This window comes from Mastacembelus armatus, chromosome 3, assembly GCF_900324485.2.
Source record: "Mastacembelus armatus chromosome 3, fMasArm1.2, whole genome shotgun sequence".
Lineage (NCBI taxonomy): Eukaryota > Metazoa > Chordata > Actinopteri > Synbranchiformes > Mastacembelidae > Mastacembelus > Mastacembelus armatus.
In genome coordinates, this window is record NC_046635.1 from 10095488 (window position 1) to 10113293 (window position 17806).

General features: G+C 37.4%; 1 protein-coding gene across 3 annotated transcripts; it reads right to left on the reverse strand.

Moving 5' to 3' along the window:
* Nucleotides 1-2720: 2720 nt before the first annotated feature.
* On the reverse strand, nt 2721-17806 carry stk33 (serine/threonine kinase 33). Of its 3 annotated transcripts, none has more exons than XM_026319635.1 (14): nt 17735-17806; nt 12169-12285; nt 11523-11636; nt 11269-11373; nt 10990-11128; nt 9166-9251; nt 8436-8496; nt 6958-7033; nt 6734-6846; nt 6483-6568; nt 6322-6394; nt 5699-5877; nt 4923-5003; nt 2721-4588 (listed from the first exon to the last, which is right to left on the reverse strand). In XM_026319635.1, the coding sequence occupies exons 2-14, from the start codon at nt 12253-12255 to the stop codon at nt 4394-4396; spliced, it is 1395 nt and encodes a 464-aa protein (XP_026175420.1). In that variant the 5' UTR covers nt 12256-12285; nt 17735-17806; the 3' UTR covers nt 2721-4393. The 3 variants fall into 3 exon arrangements, with proteins under 3 accessions (XP_026175420.1, XP_026175417.1, XP_026175418.1); XM_026319632.1 differs by having other exon boundaries at nt 8436-8523; XM_026319633.1 differs by lacking the exon at nt 17735-17806 and adding an exon at nt 15338-15467 and having other exon boundaries at nt 8436-8523.

The window sequence follows — 17806 nt, forward strand, 5'->3', positions numbered from 1 at the left end:
CATTTTTTACTGAACAGTAATGAATGCTCCAATTATGCTGAAGGTGATGGAGGCGATTTTCCTATGATAGAAGGGCTGATTGGATCTCCCACAGTCCATTTCACTATCTCTCTGCTCTTCAGGCATTCTCACAGACCTGTGGTCAGCACTAGCTGTTGAGAGGAAACTAAGACTCCACTTGTGGTAATGCACCCTCTCAGTGCACTGCCAAGCCATGCACCAATGAAATGACTACAGAATTAAGTGCTTGAAATAAATGAATTCATTCTAGCAGAAATGTGTCAAATGACCTTTCCGCTACTCATTACACATGGTGCACATTTCACCAGAGAATTGTTCCTGTTGTCTAGGATCCTTTGTCTCCCCTCCACCCCCCACCCCCAAACTTTTTGCCTTGTCAAAGAGGAATGGTTATTAATTGAAATCATTTCCATGTGTAAGGTTGTGTAGATCCCTCCTCAAGGTGTGTCAATGGGTCGATAGATATTTGGAGTATATTGTGGAGTCAGGTGATAAGAACTCCAGTCATACTGTGCTAAATGACTGCCAAAGCTCCATAAAAACCAATTCAAGGACAGAGGAGTATGAGGCCAGGAAGTAACACAAAGGCTGGGGGGGGGGTGGCACATTGTCCCCAGTGGACAATATTCTGACAGCAGTGACGGTGGTCACTATCCACAGAAATTGAAATGTTTTGGATCTTTCAAGGCTTGGCACATTTTTCTTTTCTTTTTTTTTTTACCATTTTTTCCTCTGATTAAAAGGTTGTTTGTGAGAACTGAACAGTCTCCTTGGAGGTGGTATCTCCTGCTTGAGTGAATGAAGGGTATTTCACCCAGCTCTGTGCACAAGAGAGGAGAGCTTATCCTAATGCAGAGGCAGCCTGTCTGCCTGCCAAGGAGCGATGTGGCTTTAAGAGGCCCATACATGGTGTTGATTAGTTTTACTGAGCGGGTATGCAGAGACCAATAAATTAAATATGAATAAATTAAAAATGTACTCTAGCAGAAAATTGCTTGGAAAACAACCACCTCCCCATTAAAATATGTATAGTAATGCCTTTTATGTGAGGTAACTTGGGATTAGATATCACTGTAAATTAACACGCCATCCAACCGTAGTCAAGAACTTTTCACTTTTAACAAGGACTTATAAAAGAGGTATTTACTCCAGTGTGTTCAGTAATTAATTTGATATTCAAATGAGCTTACAGTATGTATTATAATTGCAAATATCCCAAATAAGAGTAGTTTTAAAAAAGAGGTAGTGTCAACAAAGATTGATGAGGCTTGCTTTGAAATTGCCATCTGTTTCAAATGTTTACTTGAGGCGGAGCCCCCCCCCCCCTCTCTTCTTCTGTGGAAATTGAGGCATCACGGCTTCTTCCTGCCATTTGGCCATATGTATTTTTTCCTGTTGTTTTTCAGGGGCTGTATTGCAGTGTATGTGAATACACGTGCATCTACACATAACACAAACATTGAAGGGGATCAGGAACATCAGCATGTGTGATGAGCTCCCACAGATAACGTCTCTGCAACATTTCCATGACATTGTAGCTGTGTTACCTCATTACCACAATGTCACAGCAGCAGAGTGAGGATGTTGTGTTTGGGGTGAGGATAGGCGGGGGAGGGGGGCGGGTGGGTTCAGCTGCAGGTATTGGGCCTCTACAGATGAGCTGATTAATTAAAGGGAGCTCTATTAAGGTTATTGAGATGCACCCTCCCCCTCTCTAAGCAGCCCCCTCCGCAGTCCTCAGTGGATAAAGGTGAGTGGAGCAGAGAGGGGGGCCGAGGAACGGGAAGCATCCTTGGTTCTTTTGACATTAACCTGCGTGCATCAACTTCACACGCCCCGTGACTCTCGCCACAAGTGCCTCTCTGCACCCCACCTTTGCAGGAGTGACACTCTCTTCAGGCTCCAAAATGCCAAAATGGGGCTGCAGAGTTTTAATCCCTCCAGCCCATCAACCCACCCACCCTCACTTCCATCTGTCAGGAGCACTGCTGGAGGAAAAGGGGGTTAGGGTATGGAGGGGGAGGCATCTCTTGTTCCATCCCGACGAATTTTCTAATTTCCTTTGGCTCCATGCTTTGTCCCAAATTCACGCCCCTAACCTATCCACCATAGAGCCTCTGTCATTCTGTCCCCCTCTTCCACCTTTTTTGTTGTTTGGGCCAAAGGAGTAAAACTGGAGGCTACTACTGCCTTATAGCAGGTACTGACAGTATTTTATCAGCATCTGAAGCTACTGTCATCATATTTGAAGAACCTAATTCTTTCATATTTTCTTGATGTGTTTCAGGCTCATTAAATATGTTCTACAATGAGTTATCTCCTATAATTTACTGTAGGTCATATTCTACTTGCACAAATCAATTTGGAGATTTTTTTTTTTTTTTTTGGTTCCTTATAATTAATTAAAAATTTGGCACAAGACAATGAGGACCATATGCTGAAATCCCATCTCTTCTTCTGACATAAATTAGCCATACAGGGGGTTGTTTAAACAGACTTTATGCAAAACAAGTCTGGTAATCTAAGTAGACGGATCACTGTGTCCTTTTTTCTTTCTCAGGACTATCAAAAAAATCAGTTTGTGAATAAGACAGCACCTAAAAAGAAGCATGTCTTGACTATTTATTGTGTTTGAATGGATGATCAAGATATAACCATGTAACTTATTAATTAGTGACACATTACATGGACATCACAGTTTTAATGGGCAGAGACTCAAGCAATTCTAATTACACATCTTCATGCACAAACTAGGTAGTGAGCTTTAGGGATAGCACTGTCCTATCAGATTTACTCCAGGAAATGAATTCAGCATCTCACTACAGCTCCATCTGCTGTTTATATCAGTCTAAGTAAACCAAAGCAATTCAGTATATCAGTAATGTTACAGCAATGTTGCAGTCTTTTCTGGCAAGCAGCTTGAATCAAAGAATCCCAAGATCCGTTGTTTATTGTTATGAAGTGTCAAGTTTTATAAAAAATTAAATCTATCAATAGTAATACTATTTTTTCATATCTACTCCTGACATTAGAAAAGCTCACCCAAAAATTAGTATGTCTTCCTGGACATATTGCTTCCACACTTTTAAAAAGGAATGTACCATGAAATGTAGTAATATTTTCAAAACAGTTTCAACAAATTGATAGATGCATTTGCACATACACACTAAAACACTGAGCCTGTGCATGAACACGGGGCCCCATTGTTGGCACATATTCACTTCAAGATGCAAATGGGTGGATTTGAAATTCAGCCTCTGTGTGTTATGCTTGGCTACTTTAATGTTGTATCTATGGTGGGGATTATTCTCTCTACAGTGGAAAAACCTGTGCTTGAATGGCAGTGCCCTCAAAGTAGCTTCTACTGCTTTCAATGGTCTCCAAACGAGATTAGACCCGTGGCTGCCCTCAGTCCCAATCCTCTGCATTCAGATGGAGCGTAACCAGCTGGTGTGACAGTTTTTCTGTTTTGACACTGAGTGGGTACAGACACTGCATATAGGGCATTTTGGAATTGAGAGGTCAGAACAGAAAAAAAAGAAAATCCTATTGCTCACTTTAGTATTGTGAAACGATGTCCAGGAAAATCACCATTACTTTGAGTATTTGCCACAATTTAGCATGGAATTATAAATAAAAAAAAAAAAAAAAAACAACTAAACTTTTTGTCATATTACTGAAAAAATGCAAAGCAGATGAGTTTTATGATATTGGCACATTTCATAAAAGAATTAGACTTAACGCCAGCTTGAAGTTGAAATCACATATATGACAAATACTAGGTATTAGGAATATATTTGATTTTACAAACAAATCTGTTTGGATGGTGAAACATCTGACACATCCCAGTTGATCTCTATACTAGCTAATAGTTTTTTACCCCCAAAGTAATAACTTAATATTTACTTTTTACACAAAATATTTTATTATTTTCAAGTAACTATTACTTACCCGATGGAAAAGGCATACATCATACGGCACACAGCATACTTTATGGTAAAAGCCTTGAACACATGCCACCAGTATTATGTGACAAACTCATTTAATCTCTTTGTTTGCTGGCCACTGTAAAAAACTGAGTTTGTTTTTGTGGCCATGTGCTATCCTCAAACAGTTGGCTGTGTAACAATAAGCATTCTAACAGCAGTTTTTCTGGTGCCCTTTCCTTTGGCACGAGGCACTGCTGAGGCTGTACCCTCAATAATTTGAGGCCTTTTTATCTGACATTGCTGTCACTCGCTCTTTCACTTGGGTGCTCCATCCCCAGTTGTGACATAAATGCTAAATCGCAGAATTATATTAAATAAAGCGTGTATAAAATAAAGTCTATGCCCTGACTTGAGTGCTCAGTCTAACTATCATGTAATGTGGTTCATTTTTTAGTTTTATTCTGAAGGGGTATGAGACTGGCCGATGGTTTGCGGGAGCCAGTCCTACTTTTCCTGGAAGTAGAAGGTCTCTGGTTGTCTGTCTTCCTTAGATCAGAGGCTGGTTTCTGTCCTGCGCTAAAGTCCTTCCTGTCCTGAGGTCTGTGCTGATTTGCACTCAGCTGCTTACCAACATGAGCCTGCAGGGATAAGATTTGGTTTCATCTTACATAACAGAATTAACTATCACATTCATGAAAAACAGCTGCATGACTACACCTTATTTATCATCTTCTGCAATAGGTAAATTTGGCACCATCTAGTGGTGACTGAAAATGAAAGGAAGTATACTTGGCAATTTCAAAGCAAAAAAGAACAAATAACAAACTATATGTTAAAATTCCAAAATGTAGAGATGTAGATATATGTTGTTTGAAAATTTTGATCAAAACTTGTAAACCCATGGAAAAATATATTCATACATCAGAGAAAGAAATTAACTACAAAGGTTAAGTTGTAGAAGGTTTAACAAACCTGTCTGAGTGGAAACAGTCCTGGGGTTTGAGAGCCATTTCTGCACTTGTTCTGCTGAAGGCTGCCACCAATCACTTTAGTCTTTATTCCAAGATACAACAATAACCCAAAGAAAAGAAAGAAAGTTATCTCTTTCTGGATTCCATAATCATAACATTTAAAGCCTGGACTATGGAGTGGTAGTTTACTTTTAAGGATTTTTTATTTTGTGTTGTTGAGAATCTGACCCTTGAACAGAATGACATTGTCAGTCATAATTACCTTGGATATTGACATGAATGAAGCACTACTAAAAAGATTCATTAAAATATCTTCCCATTGTAATATAAAACTAACCAACCTGCTTTCTGGCAGTCTGGGAGATGAAACTACCTAACCATAAAGTTAAGTACTATATAGTATGTTTGCAAAGTCTACTAGAAGATTGGGTAATTACATTAATATCCTATGTTTTTCTTCTAACATCTTGGCCATTTTAGCCCTATTTGTTGTCGGGTGAAAAATGATCATAACCATTTTGAAAAAACTCAACTTTGTGCTGTAAGTGCTGCCATTCTACGTAATGGAAAAGTCTTCATTTAAAACAAGATAATTACCACATGAGGTAAGTGATGCGTTAGCAAATGTAATAGACAGAACATTAACCACATACAGCACTTAAATATATAAGTAGAGGCATTACATCTTATAAATTATTTGAGAGCCATGAATTTAAGTCTTAAATAAGAAAATGCATGGTCAAAATGTTTTAGAGTTGTGTTATAGTCATACAGTACCAGCTTGGTGGATGTGGGTGATGTGCAGAAGCTGCTGTCTCTCTTGTCTCTCTCAGGGCTGAGCTTAGCTGGGCTTCTGCAGTTGCCATTAGTTTCTGCTGAGGCTGCCCTGGGGGCCAGGTGTGGGTCCGAAGTGTCCTCAGAAGAGGTGAGGCACAAGTCCTCCTGAGTCTGTGTTCCTATTATAGACAATTTAAAATAGCATCAACATCATTTAACCTCATGTGGTTTATCTCTCTTTCTCTATGCCTCCCCTGCCTCTCCTATCCTCAGTACTGTCTGCTGCATTATAATCAAATGTCTTACACTTATATTGCTGTATAGATTTTACTAATATGACCTTATTTGGCAATGTCATACCCAATAGTACTATGTATTGCACAAGCATTTCTGGTCAAATAAATTGTTTCTGACAGGTTTGTTGGTATCTGTTAAAATTATATATCAGGACACCTACAGTATGTAACCAGTTAACTCTCACTGCTGAAATGAAACCAGCCCTTAAGCATAACACGAACAAACCAGAACACCTTGTCATATATTATTGCTTGCCTGATGTCCAAATGATCAAATCATGACCTGGATTAAGTTATCTGAATTAAGTTACATTTTGATTGTCTTACTGTCTTGCAGTTCCAAGTGCTCACGCATCATCTCCAGCACATTGACCGGTACAGCAGGCACATTAGTGTCACCCTGTTGGACAAAGCACCTCATAAGAGCTCCTTGTGTGTGAGTCATGTGGTAAAGTTCATGTAAGCAGCTGGAAGAGTCACTGCCTTACTGTAATCCAGGGGTTTTCTAGTAGTTGATTAGCAGACATGCGGTAAGCAGGGTCCTCCTTCAGAAGGCATGTCAATAGACTTTTTGCTATCAAGACAGACCCAAGCCAGTTGGTGAGTTTATTAGTAAAAATATGAACAAAAAAAATTGTATGTATATCATAATTTACATTCTTTACAATTAAAAGTACAATTATGTACTTTTTTTCAGCATTACATTTGTATAAGAATGAAAGTGGAGAATATGAGTCACCTGCATCACTGACTGTGGTCCATATGGGTTGAGTAAATGTAACTTCTTTGTTCATAATCTCCTCAAGTAGTGTTTCTTTATTTGTGGACACAAATGGAGGTTCCCCACACAGCCTACAGGGACAAACTGCTTAGACGCATGTATTCATGCTATGTATTTATGTATGTATGTGTGTGTGTGTGTATGTGTGTATATATAGCGTGTGTGTGTGTGCATCAACTTACAACATATACATAACAACTCCTATGCTCCACACATCACACCAATGGCTGTAACCACGATTGCTCAACATTTCAGGTGCTGAAATTCACACATATATACATGCATTGCTGAATGACATTTCGAAAACCAAATCCCATACTTTAAGTAATGCACAGCTGGTGGCAGTAGTGAGCCATAAATAGTAGCAATTTACCAATAAAAGTGGAGAACAAGAACAAGAACGCAACCCAGAAATAAATGTTTTGCAGGTCAGCTACCCCTGTCTTTATGTAACACATCAACTTTTTAGACTGCAATTCCCAAAGTAAAGATATTTCTCATCAAACACATTAGGAGATATTCACTGAATCTTTCATAAATTCTCATCAGGTGTGAAAAATATTTAATCAATGCAATTTTTAAATTTAGCAATGTATTTACCAGCACTAATGATGTAAATTAGCACAGCTGCAGCAGTGTTTATTTGAATACACTGATGCATATATTGGGCATGTATGGATCAACATGGAGTTTAAGTCGATCCATACAGGAGAGGAAAGGAAAGTTTAAGTTTACTGCTTTTGAACATGAGTATTGGATTAAGAAACCAAGAAAAGTATTTCTAATCATCTTTCATTCCATTCTTTATTTGAAGATTGGCTTGACCTGAGTGTGAAAGTCTCACATTCTCCCCTGGCATCCCAAAAAGAGACATGATGTAAAAACATCTTCTTCCCACCAGTGACGTACCAAATAAATAACAGCTGCCGCTGTGCCACAAATTTGAAACCTGCTTTCTCCTGATGTTAAATATTAACTACAATTCCCTCTACCACAGCGGTGGTAAATCGAGTGCTGAGGGGATTAGTATACATTAAAACATGTAACTTCCAGGGGTGCTGCTTTTCTTATTTTTCCACCACAAATCCCATTGCAGTCCCTTAGTAAATAACAACACATGCATTTTCACTATTTCGCGTCAAAAAAATGAGCCATAAAACCTTAGTAAATTGTATCCCCCCATTGTATCATTGCTGCCTTACCAAAACGTTGAATGCATCATTCCCATACAACATTCTCAAAGCCAAACCTTTCAAAACACTGAAACCTGCATTGTTTATATGCATAACATCAGGTAGGGGCCTTCTCCCCTTCCTTTTTCCAGCACATTCCGATAGTGTTGGGATGTTACCTCCACCACCATCAGTTGAAGAGCATGAAACCAATGCATGTCATATTGGAGTTTCCATGCACATTTGTATTACTGAACTATTTGATTGACAGTTATGTAAGCATGCTAGTAGAGCACACAATATGAACAAAACAAGGACTGCTCGTGAAATCTGAGTTTAAATATTTCCAAAAATGAGTTTCCAACTTTAGCACTCTCTAGTGGTAGACCAAAAAATATAGTAAAACATGCTACTACTCCACTCACTCAAACAAAGCAAAGCACTTTCCCTGAGGTCATCTGCATGACCTGCAGCGACAGGTGTCATACCCATATAGTGAAGAGTCCCACAGATGTCCATCATTATGTTCAGAATCCCTACACCATGTGTCTGCACAGATAATCCAAAGTCTGTCACCTAGGTAGAGAATAGCACTTAAGAAAGAGGTGATACAAATAATTGTAGTTAAGATGCACTTATACAATAAATATTAAAAAAGAACAAACAATGATTTTTGAAGAATTATACGAAGAGCTACATAGCCGTTAAGGCTAGATGGATTCACATATTTCAAGGGGATATCACGTTGTTGTCAAAAGCAAAAAAAAGAAAAAACAATCCAGAAGAGAAGACTAACTCCTGTGAAATGAAAGCTGTTTATGTTGTGCCATGACACCACTTTCTTACAATATATTCAATATGTGGACCTTTGTGTATGTGTATAAGACAAAAAGAAAAACAGAGAGAGACAGGAGCATTTATGCTGTGGCCTAGTCTTGTTTTAGCTCACACACCAGGTATTTGCTTTGTCTTGCTCATTGTCAATGCACACTGCACACGCTGTGCTCAGCTGGTAATTTGTTCAAAGATACAGCCAGGTTTCTCTCTATGAAGGTGTATAAGGGAACACCAGAGGGAGTCTGTAATAATGAGTAGCATTTAAAGCCTTTACTAAATATAGAGGAGATACAAGAAAAAAGTGCCCAGCAGGGACTTGTCCAGCAGAGTATGAATGACAAGCATTGATGAAAAGTTTCAAGGTTTGTGTCACCATCTTACCTTGATATTAATCCTGCCATCAACCTTCTTATCAGGAGGATTTTTCACAAGAATGTTTTCAAGTTTTAAGTCCCGGTGCACTATATCTGAAAGATATGAGGAGAAACGCCTTTACACAAATGTAACTTAGGTGTATATGACAATTACGTTTACACAATTAGTTTTTGTTATAGGTATTAATAAGAATGTCTTCAAATTAACAATTTATCAAATGGTCACAGTGATGCATACACCAAGTTTGACAACACAACTCTGCAGTAGCTGTGGCTGGACAGCCAGATATTTCCTTCTGAAGTTGGTGGTTGATGACCAGAACAGAGCTTAGAGGAGAGTGGATATGAGATATATATTCATCACATTACAGAACAGTATTTTTGGTTTCTTTTCCTCATATAATATGACAAAAAAGAACTGGAGAGTACTAAAATAAAAAAAATAAAGTCTGTAATGAGTTTATTGCAAAATGATTGGCTAATGTCAGTCATACATTCTTACAAAGTGGGCTATTTATCTTGTACACAGTAGGCCAGGATCGGGGCCTTGTTAATAAAACTTAGTGGCATTTGCCTTGGACAATATTCTTCACTGCACTGTCTGAAGCAACCAATTATACAACGCAACACTGTTGGTGCGTGAAAGCTAAGTTAAACTGGTTAAACTAGTTTGAATGAAACAAACACATGAAAGTGTTCTTTTTTTCTTTATCAAAATAATATTTTTTTGTTCAATGCTACAGTTCAACCATCCATCTCATATTAATAAATGTTTTATTCTTAAAAAATCCTTCTGGTAACATGCTGACAAATCATTTGTGTGTAAATAGTGTTCATATTTACATGTGCTTGAAAAATTGTACCATACTGCCACCAGCATGTGTTAGTTTTAAAGCTTGAAGCACAGCTCACACTAAGTAGAGCTAAGACTAAAAGCTAAATGTGATAAATGGCAGCTAAGGTGAAAAAGGCTAGCAATATGATATGATAGACCCCAAACAAAGTTAGGTTGAAGGGCATTCATGATTTTTCATTTGACAAAAAGGTTTCTAGTTAGCTAATTCAAAACCAGTGCTTTCTCATTAGTATCATTAGTCCCAACAGAGGTGAGAAAACTTGCACAATCGGATTTTCCATGTAAAATCACACCTATTAATCAGTATGGCTCCCTAGCTTGTTGTAAATTAGTCATTAGCCACATGTAGTGATGTATTATTGCCATTACAGCCAATGTCCTAAATTACCTCTAGCCACAGATTTCACCATTAAAAAGGGAAATGGCATTTCCAAATAAAACACATAGATTTAATTAAAATGTTTATTATGTTTTTTTCTTGGCAGCTGTTTGTTACTACTTTTTATCCAAATGAGCTGCACTTCCATAATGACTGGAAGCCATAATGGCAAAGAATATCACATCATTGAGGGCAACTCAATATGAGTATAATAAAAGCACTATAGTACTATTATAACTTAACTGAAGCACACTTTATTTAAAGCACAGTGTGAACCATGCCTTAGGTGTTTTCCTAATTTCACCTGTGTACTTAAAGCATAAAAAATATAATGCTGTACTACTTGTTCCACATTATAGTTTGAATTATGGTAACAATATTAAAAAGCAGCTTGACAACAAGCACAATAGTAGTATTTTAGTTTTATATCTGTTGCAACAGAGACACCTGGGTGTTGTCACACCTGTAAACGCCTTAGACAGTGATTTCACAGTGTACTGAACACACCACAAGACAACCCCAAGAAAACAAACTTTTCTGCTACCGTTAAGACGATTTTAATACTATCAAAATATCAGTTTGCAGAATGACCCTACCTCTTTTGTGAAGGTAGGCAATGGCATCAGCTAAGCTACAGATGACATGCCTTGTCTGGTCCTCTGTAAAGAACTTCTTTTTTTGTAGCATCTGTTTCAGATCACCCCCAGTGCACAGTTCAGTAACCAAATATACCTTCTAAAAACAGAGAAAATGTATCTCACCTTGCAATCAATTTGTGTGTTCTCATTAGTAATATGTATTTTGATATTGTATATCACAGGCATTACAACCCACTTAGGCTTACTTTGAGTTATTTAAAGGACAGCAATGCTTACATGAGCCGAGTTGTAGATTTCCTTGAGGTGTATTATGTAAGCATGATTTACTTGTTTGAGAATGTTTATTTCCTGCTCCAGCAGCTTGACTCTAGAGTTTCCTGCCTGAAGTGACAGAAAGTCAAATCAAGGATGATGGAGTTTCAGTTGAGTTATGCCCATTTGTTTCTTTCTAAACAATAAACTCTTTTATTACTGTAACTTTTTATCACATTAAAAAACAGGCTTCCCAGAGGGATGCCAAATGCACTCACTGCTGGTCTCCTAACCACCTTAATAGCCCATTGTGTCTGTGTCTCAATGTGGGTGGCTTCAAAAACGACTCCAAAGCTACCTTTACCCAATTTCCTTCCAAACTGATAAATTTCCTGTGGGGACAGAAAAGAAAGAAAACATTAATACATTTGTAATCTACCGCCTGCTCACTGTCAGTCAGAGACAACAGACCGTTTCCCTTGAGCTTTTCTTAAGACTTATGGATCTTTCATTGTTTTGGATTACATAAAACACTGTGTCTTTGTTCAAGATTTGAATTCTGAAGTAAATCCTAATTTCAAGCTCTCAAAAATACTGAAACTTTTCTGGTCTCTGGAGTTGCAGAATGTAGTATTTCTAATCAAGTTACAAATGATTAAGTTGCTGCTGCAGTTCGTTCAATCTCAGGTCTAATTAACTTGATCATTATCTTTGTGCATGCAAGGCTGAGCAGTGGCTGCTTTGAATTTGGCAAAAGGAGCAGTCAACTTCCCCAATGAAGGGGGGTGTTATACAGCAGTAAAGGGAGGTCTGAGCTTCTTCTGGTGTACACAGAGTATACTATAGAGGTCACCAGTGAGCATGTGACCTCTTCACTGGTGAGCCCCACATCATAACACAGAACTGTATAGAAGCACTCCATACCAGGAGCTCAGCATCATTCTCAAGGCACATTATGGGCAGATCCCTCTCCAATGTGTCCCTGGTGGTGCAAATGGACACCATGTCCATGTCTAATTCAGTAACATCTGCTTCTCATATCTAGAGATAGAAGGAAAAGAAACTCATTATCTGTCTGAAATTCCTAATCAAGATAATCAGGTGGTCTATGACAATGAAAATTCATAGTTGACAAAATAGATGCATAAAAAAATCTGAGAACTTATTTTCCTTATATTGGTCTTTACTATTGATGATTATGATCTATTACAATGATACATTTTCTGTGATTTGTGTGATGTGTTTCAGTACTAGCTGAGAGGCCACCATTTGTAAAGAAAGATTTATTATACAAAATGAGCAGTACGGTTTCCATTCATCCATTATCTATAACTTCTTATTCCTAATTAGGGTCACAAGGATCCTATCCCAGCTCTCTTTGGGTGAAAGGCAGAGGAACACCCTGGACAGGTCACCAGTCCGTCACAGAGCCACATAGAGACAAACAACCTCACACACTCACACTCACTCCTATGGGCAATTTAGAGTCACCAATCAACCTGACATACATGTTTTTGGACTGTGGGAAGAAACCAGAGTACCTGGAGAAAACCCACACAAGCACAGGGGGAACATGCAAACTCCACACAGAAAGGTCCCGGCTGGGTTTAGAACCAGGAACCTTCTTGCTGTGAGGCAACAATGCTAAACACCATCCACCGTGCTGCCAGTATGGTTTTCATTGTCAGTAATTCAAAACATTATATTATGTACTACTAGAAAATAGACGATCATCAAGTTAAAAAAAAAACCAAGTAATTAGGAAAATATTTTGAGGCTTATTTCACTAGTACTTAGGACACTATTTTTGAGTTGGCTTATAAAGTTTAAATCTTACACTTCAAGAAGCAGTGCATAGAATCACTGAATCTTTACTTCCTCTAGTCTAAGTTGTCACTTTTTTATGACCAAACGGTTGTCTTCTTCCTGAGCTCATATTAACTTTAAGCACAATTTACCCAGCTTGAAAAACAGCCTCTAAAGCCAAATTAAATGTAAAGCAATTATCAAGTGATGACTGGGGCCAATGGAGTGGATCCACCACACGCACAGCAATTAATTATTAACAAGGAAGCAGTGTCTTTAACCTCTTCACTTTGACGCATTATTTTAGCTTTGACAGGGCTCTCATAACTGGCCTGTCTCTCCCATTATCTCCTGTCTATTTTCCAATCAAAACGATTGTGACAGCCTCTGGAAATTCCAATCACCTCAATCACAGCTCATTTGTGGAAGACAGAGGCATGTGATAGGTGTATCACTGGGGACTTAAAGTGACTGGAGGAGGAGGACAGCCCTGTGCACCTCATGTATCTCGATGTCAGAGGTGTCCAGTCTTTAGCCCCAGATGTTTAATGCAAAGGAAATAGGAAAACAGGGTCAGAGCAGGGTGAGAGGTCTGAACTTAAAAAGGGTCACTAACAGACACAGGTTTTGAATTACTTTAAGTCTGGGGTTACCTATCTGCAATCTCTTGAGTTGTGTTTCTAAAGGTACAGGTCAAACCACAAGTCAAAACACAAAATAAATTTGTTAACTGTTTCTGTTTTAACTTTTAACTTAAAACATTTACACTAGCGCTTGCATCAAAGCACAAACCCAGACAGAGGACTTGAATGGCTGTAGGCAAAAAAAAAAACAAAAAAACAGAAAGTACAGACTTGGGCCCAGTGCACACAAGAATTATGCCTACTGCATTTGAATCTTGATTAATACATTTACACACAGTACCTCTACCTAAATCTCACCACTCCTTGGTGGAGTTGCCCTACCCAAACACTCAAGAGTTAATGCAGTGACAAGAACATATGGCAACCCATTTTAACATCAATAGGTTATAACATTAATAGGTTGACAGGATTCATATTTAAGATATCTGTATTTATGACCAGTCAAAACTGTAATTTATGATTTCTGCAACTACATTTTGACTAATAAGAATTGTTCATTGAAATTAATTTGAGATATTTACAACAGAATTTCGACTATCCACAATATGAATTCCAGATATCTGTAATATAATGCATTTTGACTAGTCAAAAGTTAAATTACAGATATATATGGAAAACTGTTTTAACATTAAATAGATTTCACTTAAATATCCGTAATTGCATTTCAGATATCTAAAATTACATTTTGACTAGTCCAAATTACAGTGTGACTAGTCAGAATTCTAATTCAAGATATGTACAATTACATTCTGACTAGTAGGAATGACAATTTCAGATATCTACAATTACATTTTGACTAGTCACTATTCCCTTTTGGGTACCCGAAATTACGTCACCAACATCACTGCACCATTTTAGCATTTATTTAACTGACAGATGATATCTACAATTGTGACTAGTCAGAACTGCAATTTCAGATATCTACTAGTAACTAGTAATATATTAGTTTTAGATATCCAAAAAGATATTTAAGATATATTTTACGTGTGAATTATGACTACTTAAAAGTCCATTAAAGATATCTGTAATTTGATTTTTGACTAGTCAAAATGTAATTATAGATATCTGGAATTTACATTGTCAATAGTCAAAATTCAATTGTAGATATCTTCAAGTCAATGGACAGTTCTTACTAGGTATCTTAAATTGTCATTCCTACTAGTCAGAATGTAATTGTAGTTATCTTGAATTAAAATTGTGACTTGTTCCATTGTAATTTTGTCTAGTCAAACTATAATTTTAGATATCTGAAATACAGTTATCGATATTCAAATGAAACCTATTTAATGTTAAAAATGTTTGCCACAAGAACATGATCTTTTCGTTGCTTAGATGGACAATGGTGTTTGTCAAATGACCAAATTGTTAAACTAACATCAAATCCGTGAAAGACAGTCTTTTTATTGGCTTTTTTACTGTAACTCAGAGATAGAGTATTACCAAAATTGATCAAATAATAAATATAGAACTATTTACTATGTAAAATATTGAAAAGGAAACTTGGTAAAACATGAATAAATAGCAGTAGATAGCAATAATTAACAGTGTCAACACATAATGGCCTTTCTTCACTAACAGACACATTGAAAGACGAGCAAACATTAAGTATACGACTGAACTCATAAAATCAGGCTGAGGTCCACCTTTTACACCGAATTTGCCACATCTTCAGTTCAGCAGGAAGTAATTAGGAGCCAACAGTTCATCACAAGTTACGCCCATGCATCCCTCATCTTTCCATCATTCTGTCAGACAGTAATGACTGTGAATGTGAGGCATACTGTGAAAGAACTAACTTTGACATAAAGGGTGCATGGACATACAAAGAATGACTCTGATCCTGTGTAACTTTCCTTTCCTTAATTCTTAAACACTCATTACATGGATTGCCACCTTAATTACAACAAATTTAAAACTTAGTATATTTTGACCCTGGGAATACATTTCAAAAACTTTATAATGAATGTATTCCAATGCTTGCTGGCACACTGTTTAAAAGTTAGGAAGACAGTATACAAGGTGTCTGTTCTCATGTGCAATAATTGTTTGATTAATCAATAAGGCAGTCAATATGAAATTAGGCTGGTTGACAACCATTTCTGCATCTATAGATCGTTGCCCACCAAAACATCTCATTTCATGAACAGTTTTTTCCCCATCTGCAATAAGGACTGTGAAAATCAGTAGTGGTGTATCCCACACAGTAATGGCAGCTACCAATGTTCACTTTCAACCAGGCCATCATATTACACATTTGAATTATTTTACTTTACATGTTTCCTTTCTTTAATGGCATAAATAGCTGAATAAATTGAGCTTTAAGCAGCTCTCTAATGACAGTGCCTGTAGCTGTAACAGGCAGCTGCTAAAATAAAGCTTGAAAATCAAACAAAAACAAAATCTTACTAACTGCAATTAAAATGTACACTTCTATCCATTAAGCTTGAGCCCAAATATTACATTTTCCTCATGTGAAACTTAATCATTTATTGACAGCTTGCCTTTGATGACAAATGATAAACTTCACAGTCCTAATGAAGCGTGGAATTACATTACCTGATGAGGCAAGAAATTGCATGTTTAGAATGCAAATATAGAGCCCATCTACTTCACTAAATTACGGGGTGAATCTTAATATTATGCAGAGAGATTATCAAAGCTTGTGGTCTAAATATAATATACCAGTGACATATCAACATTAAGCTGTTAAAGCATACAACAGACTAACTAAAGAGCTGTGACTGTATACCTGACAGCTGATGGACTACAGGACTGACAAAAAGGAGGTGCCTTATGTTCCTATTTGTACACTCAGCAAACAAGTGATGCATGTAGTGTTCCTATAAACAAATCATTTAAAGGCTCCTCCAAGAATTCCTCCAGTCTTCAATGGTCATGTTTGATAACTGTCTATTGGCAAGAAAACATGCTTTGCCAAAAGGAAGCAAAAGATCAAATTTGCCATTTGCTCAGAGCACTCCACATGTTGCTACGAGATAAGGGCCAACAAATTCAAATTTTCTCATTGGTTTAATCCTGGTTAAGGCTAATCTCTGCCCTTGCTGGGCTCAGCCTCAGCTAGGAGGGCAGACATCTAGAAAAATGTAGGCCATAGCAGAAACAAGAACAAATCTAATTCACTTCAATAACATTCCCGAGAGAAGCCAGCACATTCATATCAAAATACACAGATGTCTACACCTGCACTTATAAATCATTCATTATCCACCTGCCAAGGTGATGGAGATAGCGCTCTTCACGAAAAATGTTTTTAAGTAGCCAAAACAAACCAACTTTTCCGATTTGAAACGATTAGTTACAAATATAATCCCATTTAACTTACTCAAAAGTGATACATTATCATTTTTCAGTTAGTGTTACAGTCTTAACTACAGTATGCAAGATTATCAGCTGAATGACATACACTAGCTATATCATGGAAACACATGCTGCCATGCTAGCAGCAATTATAAAACTAGCTAGTCACGTTAACTGAATACATAACTAACGCTATGTGGCAGTATATCATGACATTTCTGACTAACCCGAACTAACAGCTAACCGAGTTATGGCCCTCGGTTAGTGTGCCAATGTACCAAAACATCAGCTCCTTTAAATAACATGAGCTAGCTCATTATGTTTATGATAGCTAAAACCGCCTATTTAACGTGGTTAGTTAGCTAACGTTACATTAAATGAGATAATACTCTTAGCTAATATTGAAGAGATAGAACTGGTCTCTGCCGTTTGTCTGCCGTTGACTAACTTGTAACGTGACAACAAACTAAACGACTCTTATTAAAACATATAGCTAATTATCAAAACAAAACTAAATAACCTAAAGAAAACAAAAACAAAAAAGCCGTTTTAGATAGCGTTAGCATTCCCAGAGGTACACGTTGTCATGACAACCAAGTTGCGCAAACGTTTGCTCTTAAAACATACCAACTAATAAAAACGTCCAAAACGACACGTATTTTAAAATAGTTTGTGCATAATGTGACAACAGCCGTTATAAAAATCCAACAAAGGTTTCTTACCTCTTATAACAGATCATTTTCATTCAGCAGCTTTGTCTCCACGCAAAAACTTTTTGATGAGTGACTAGGGAA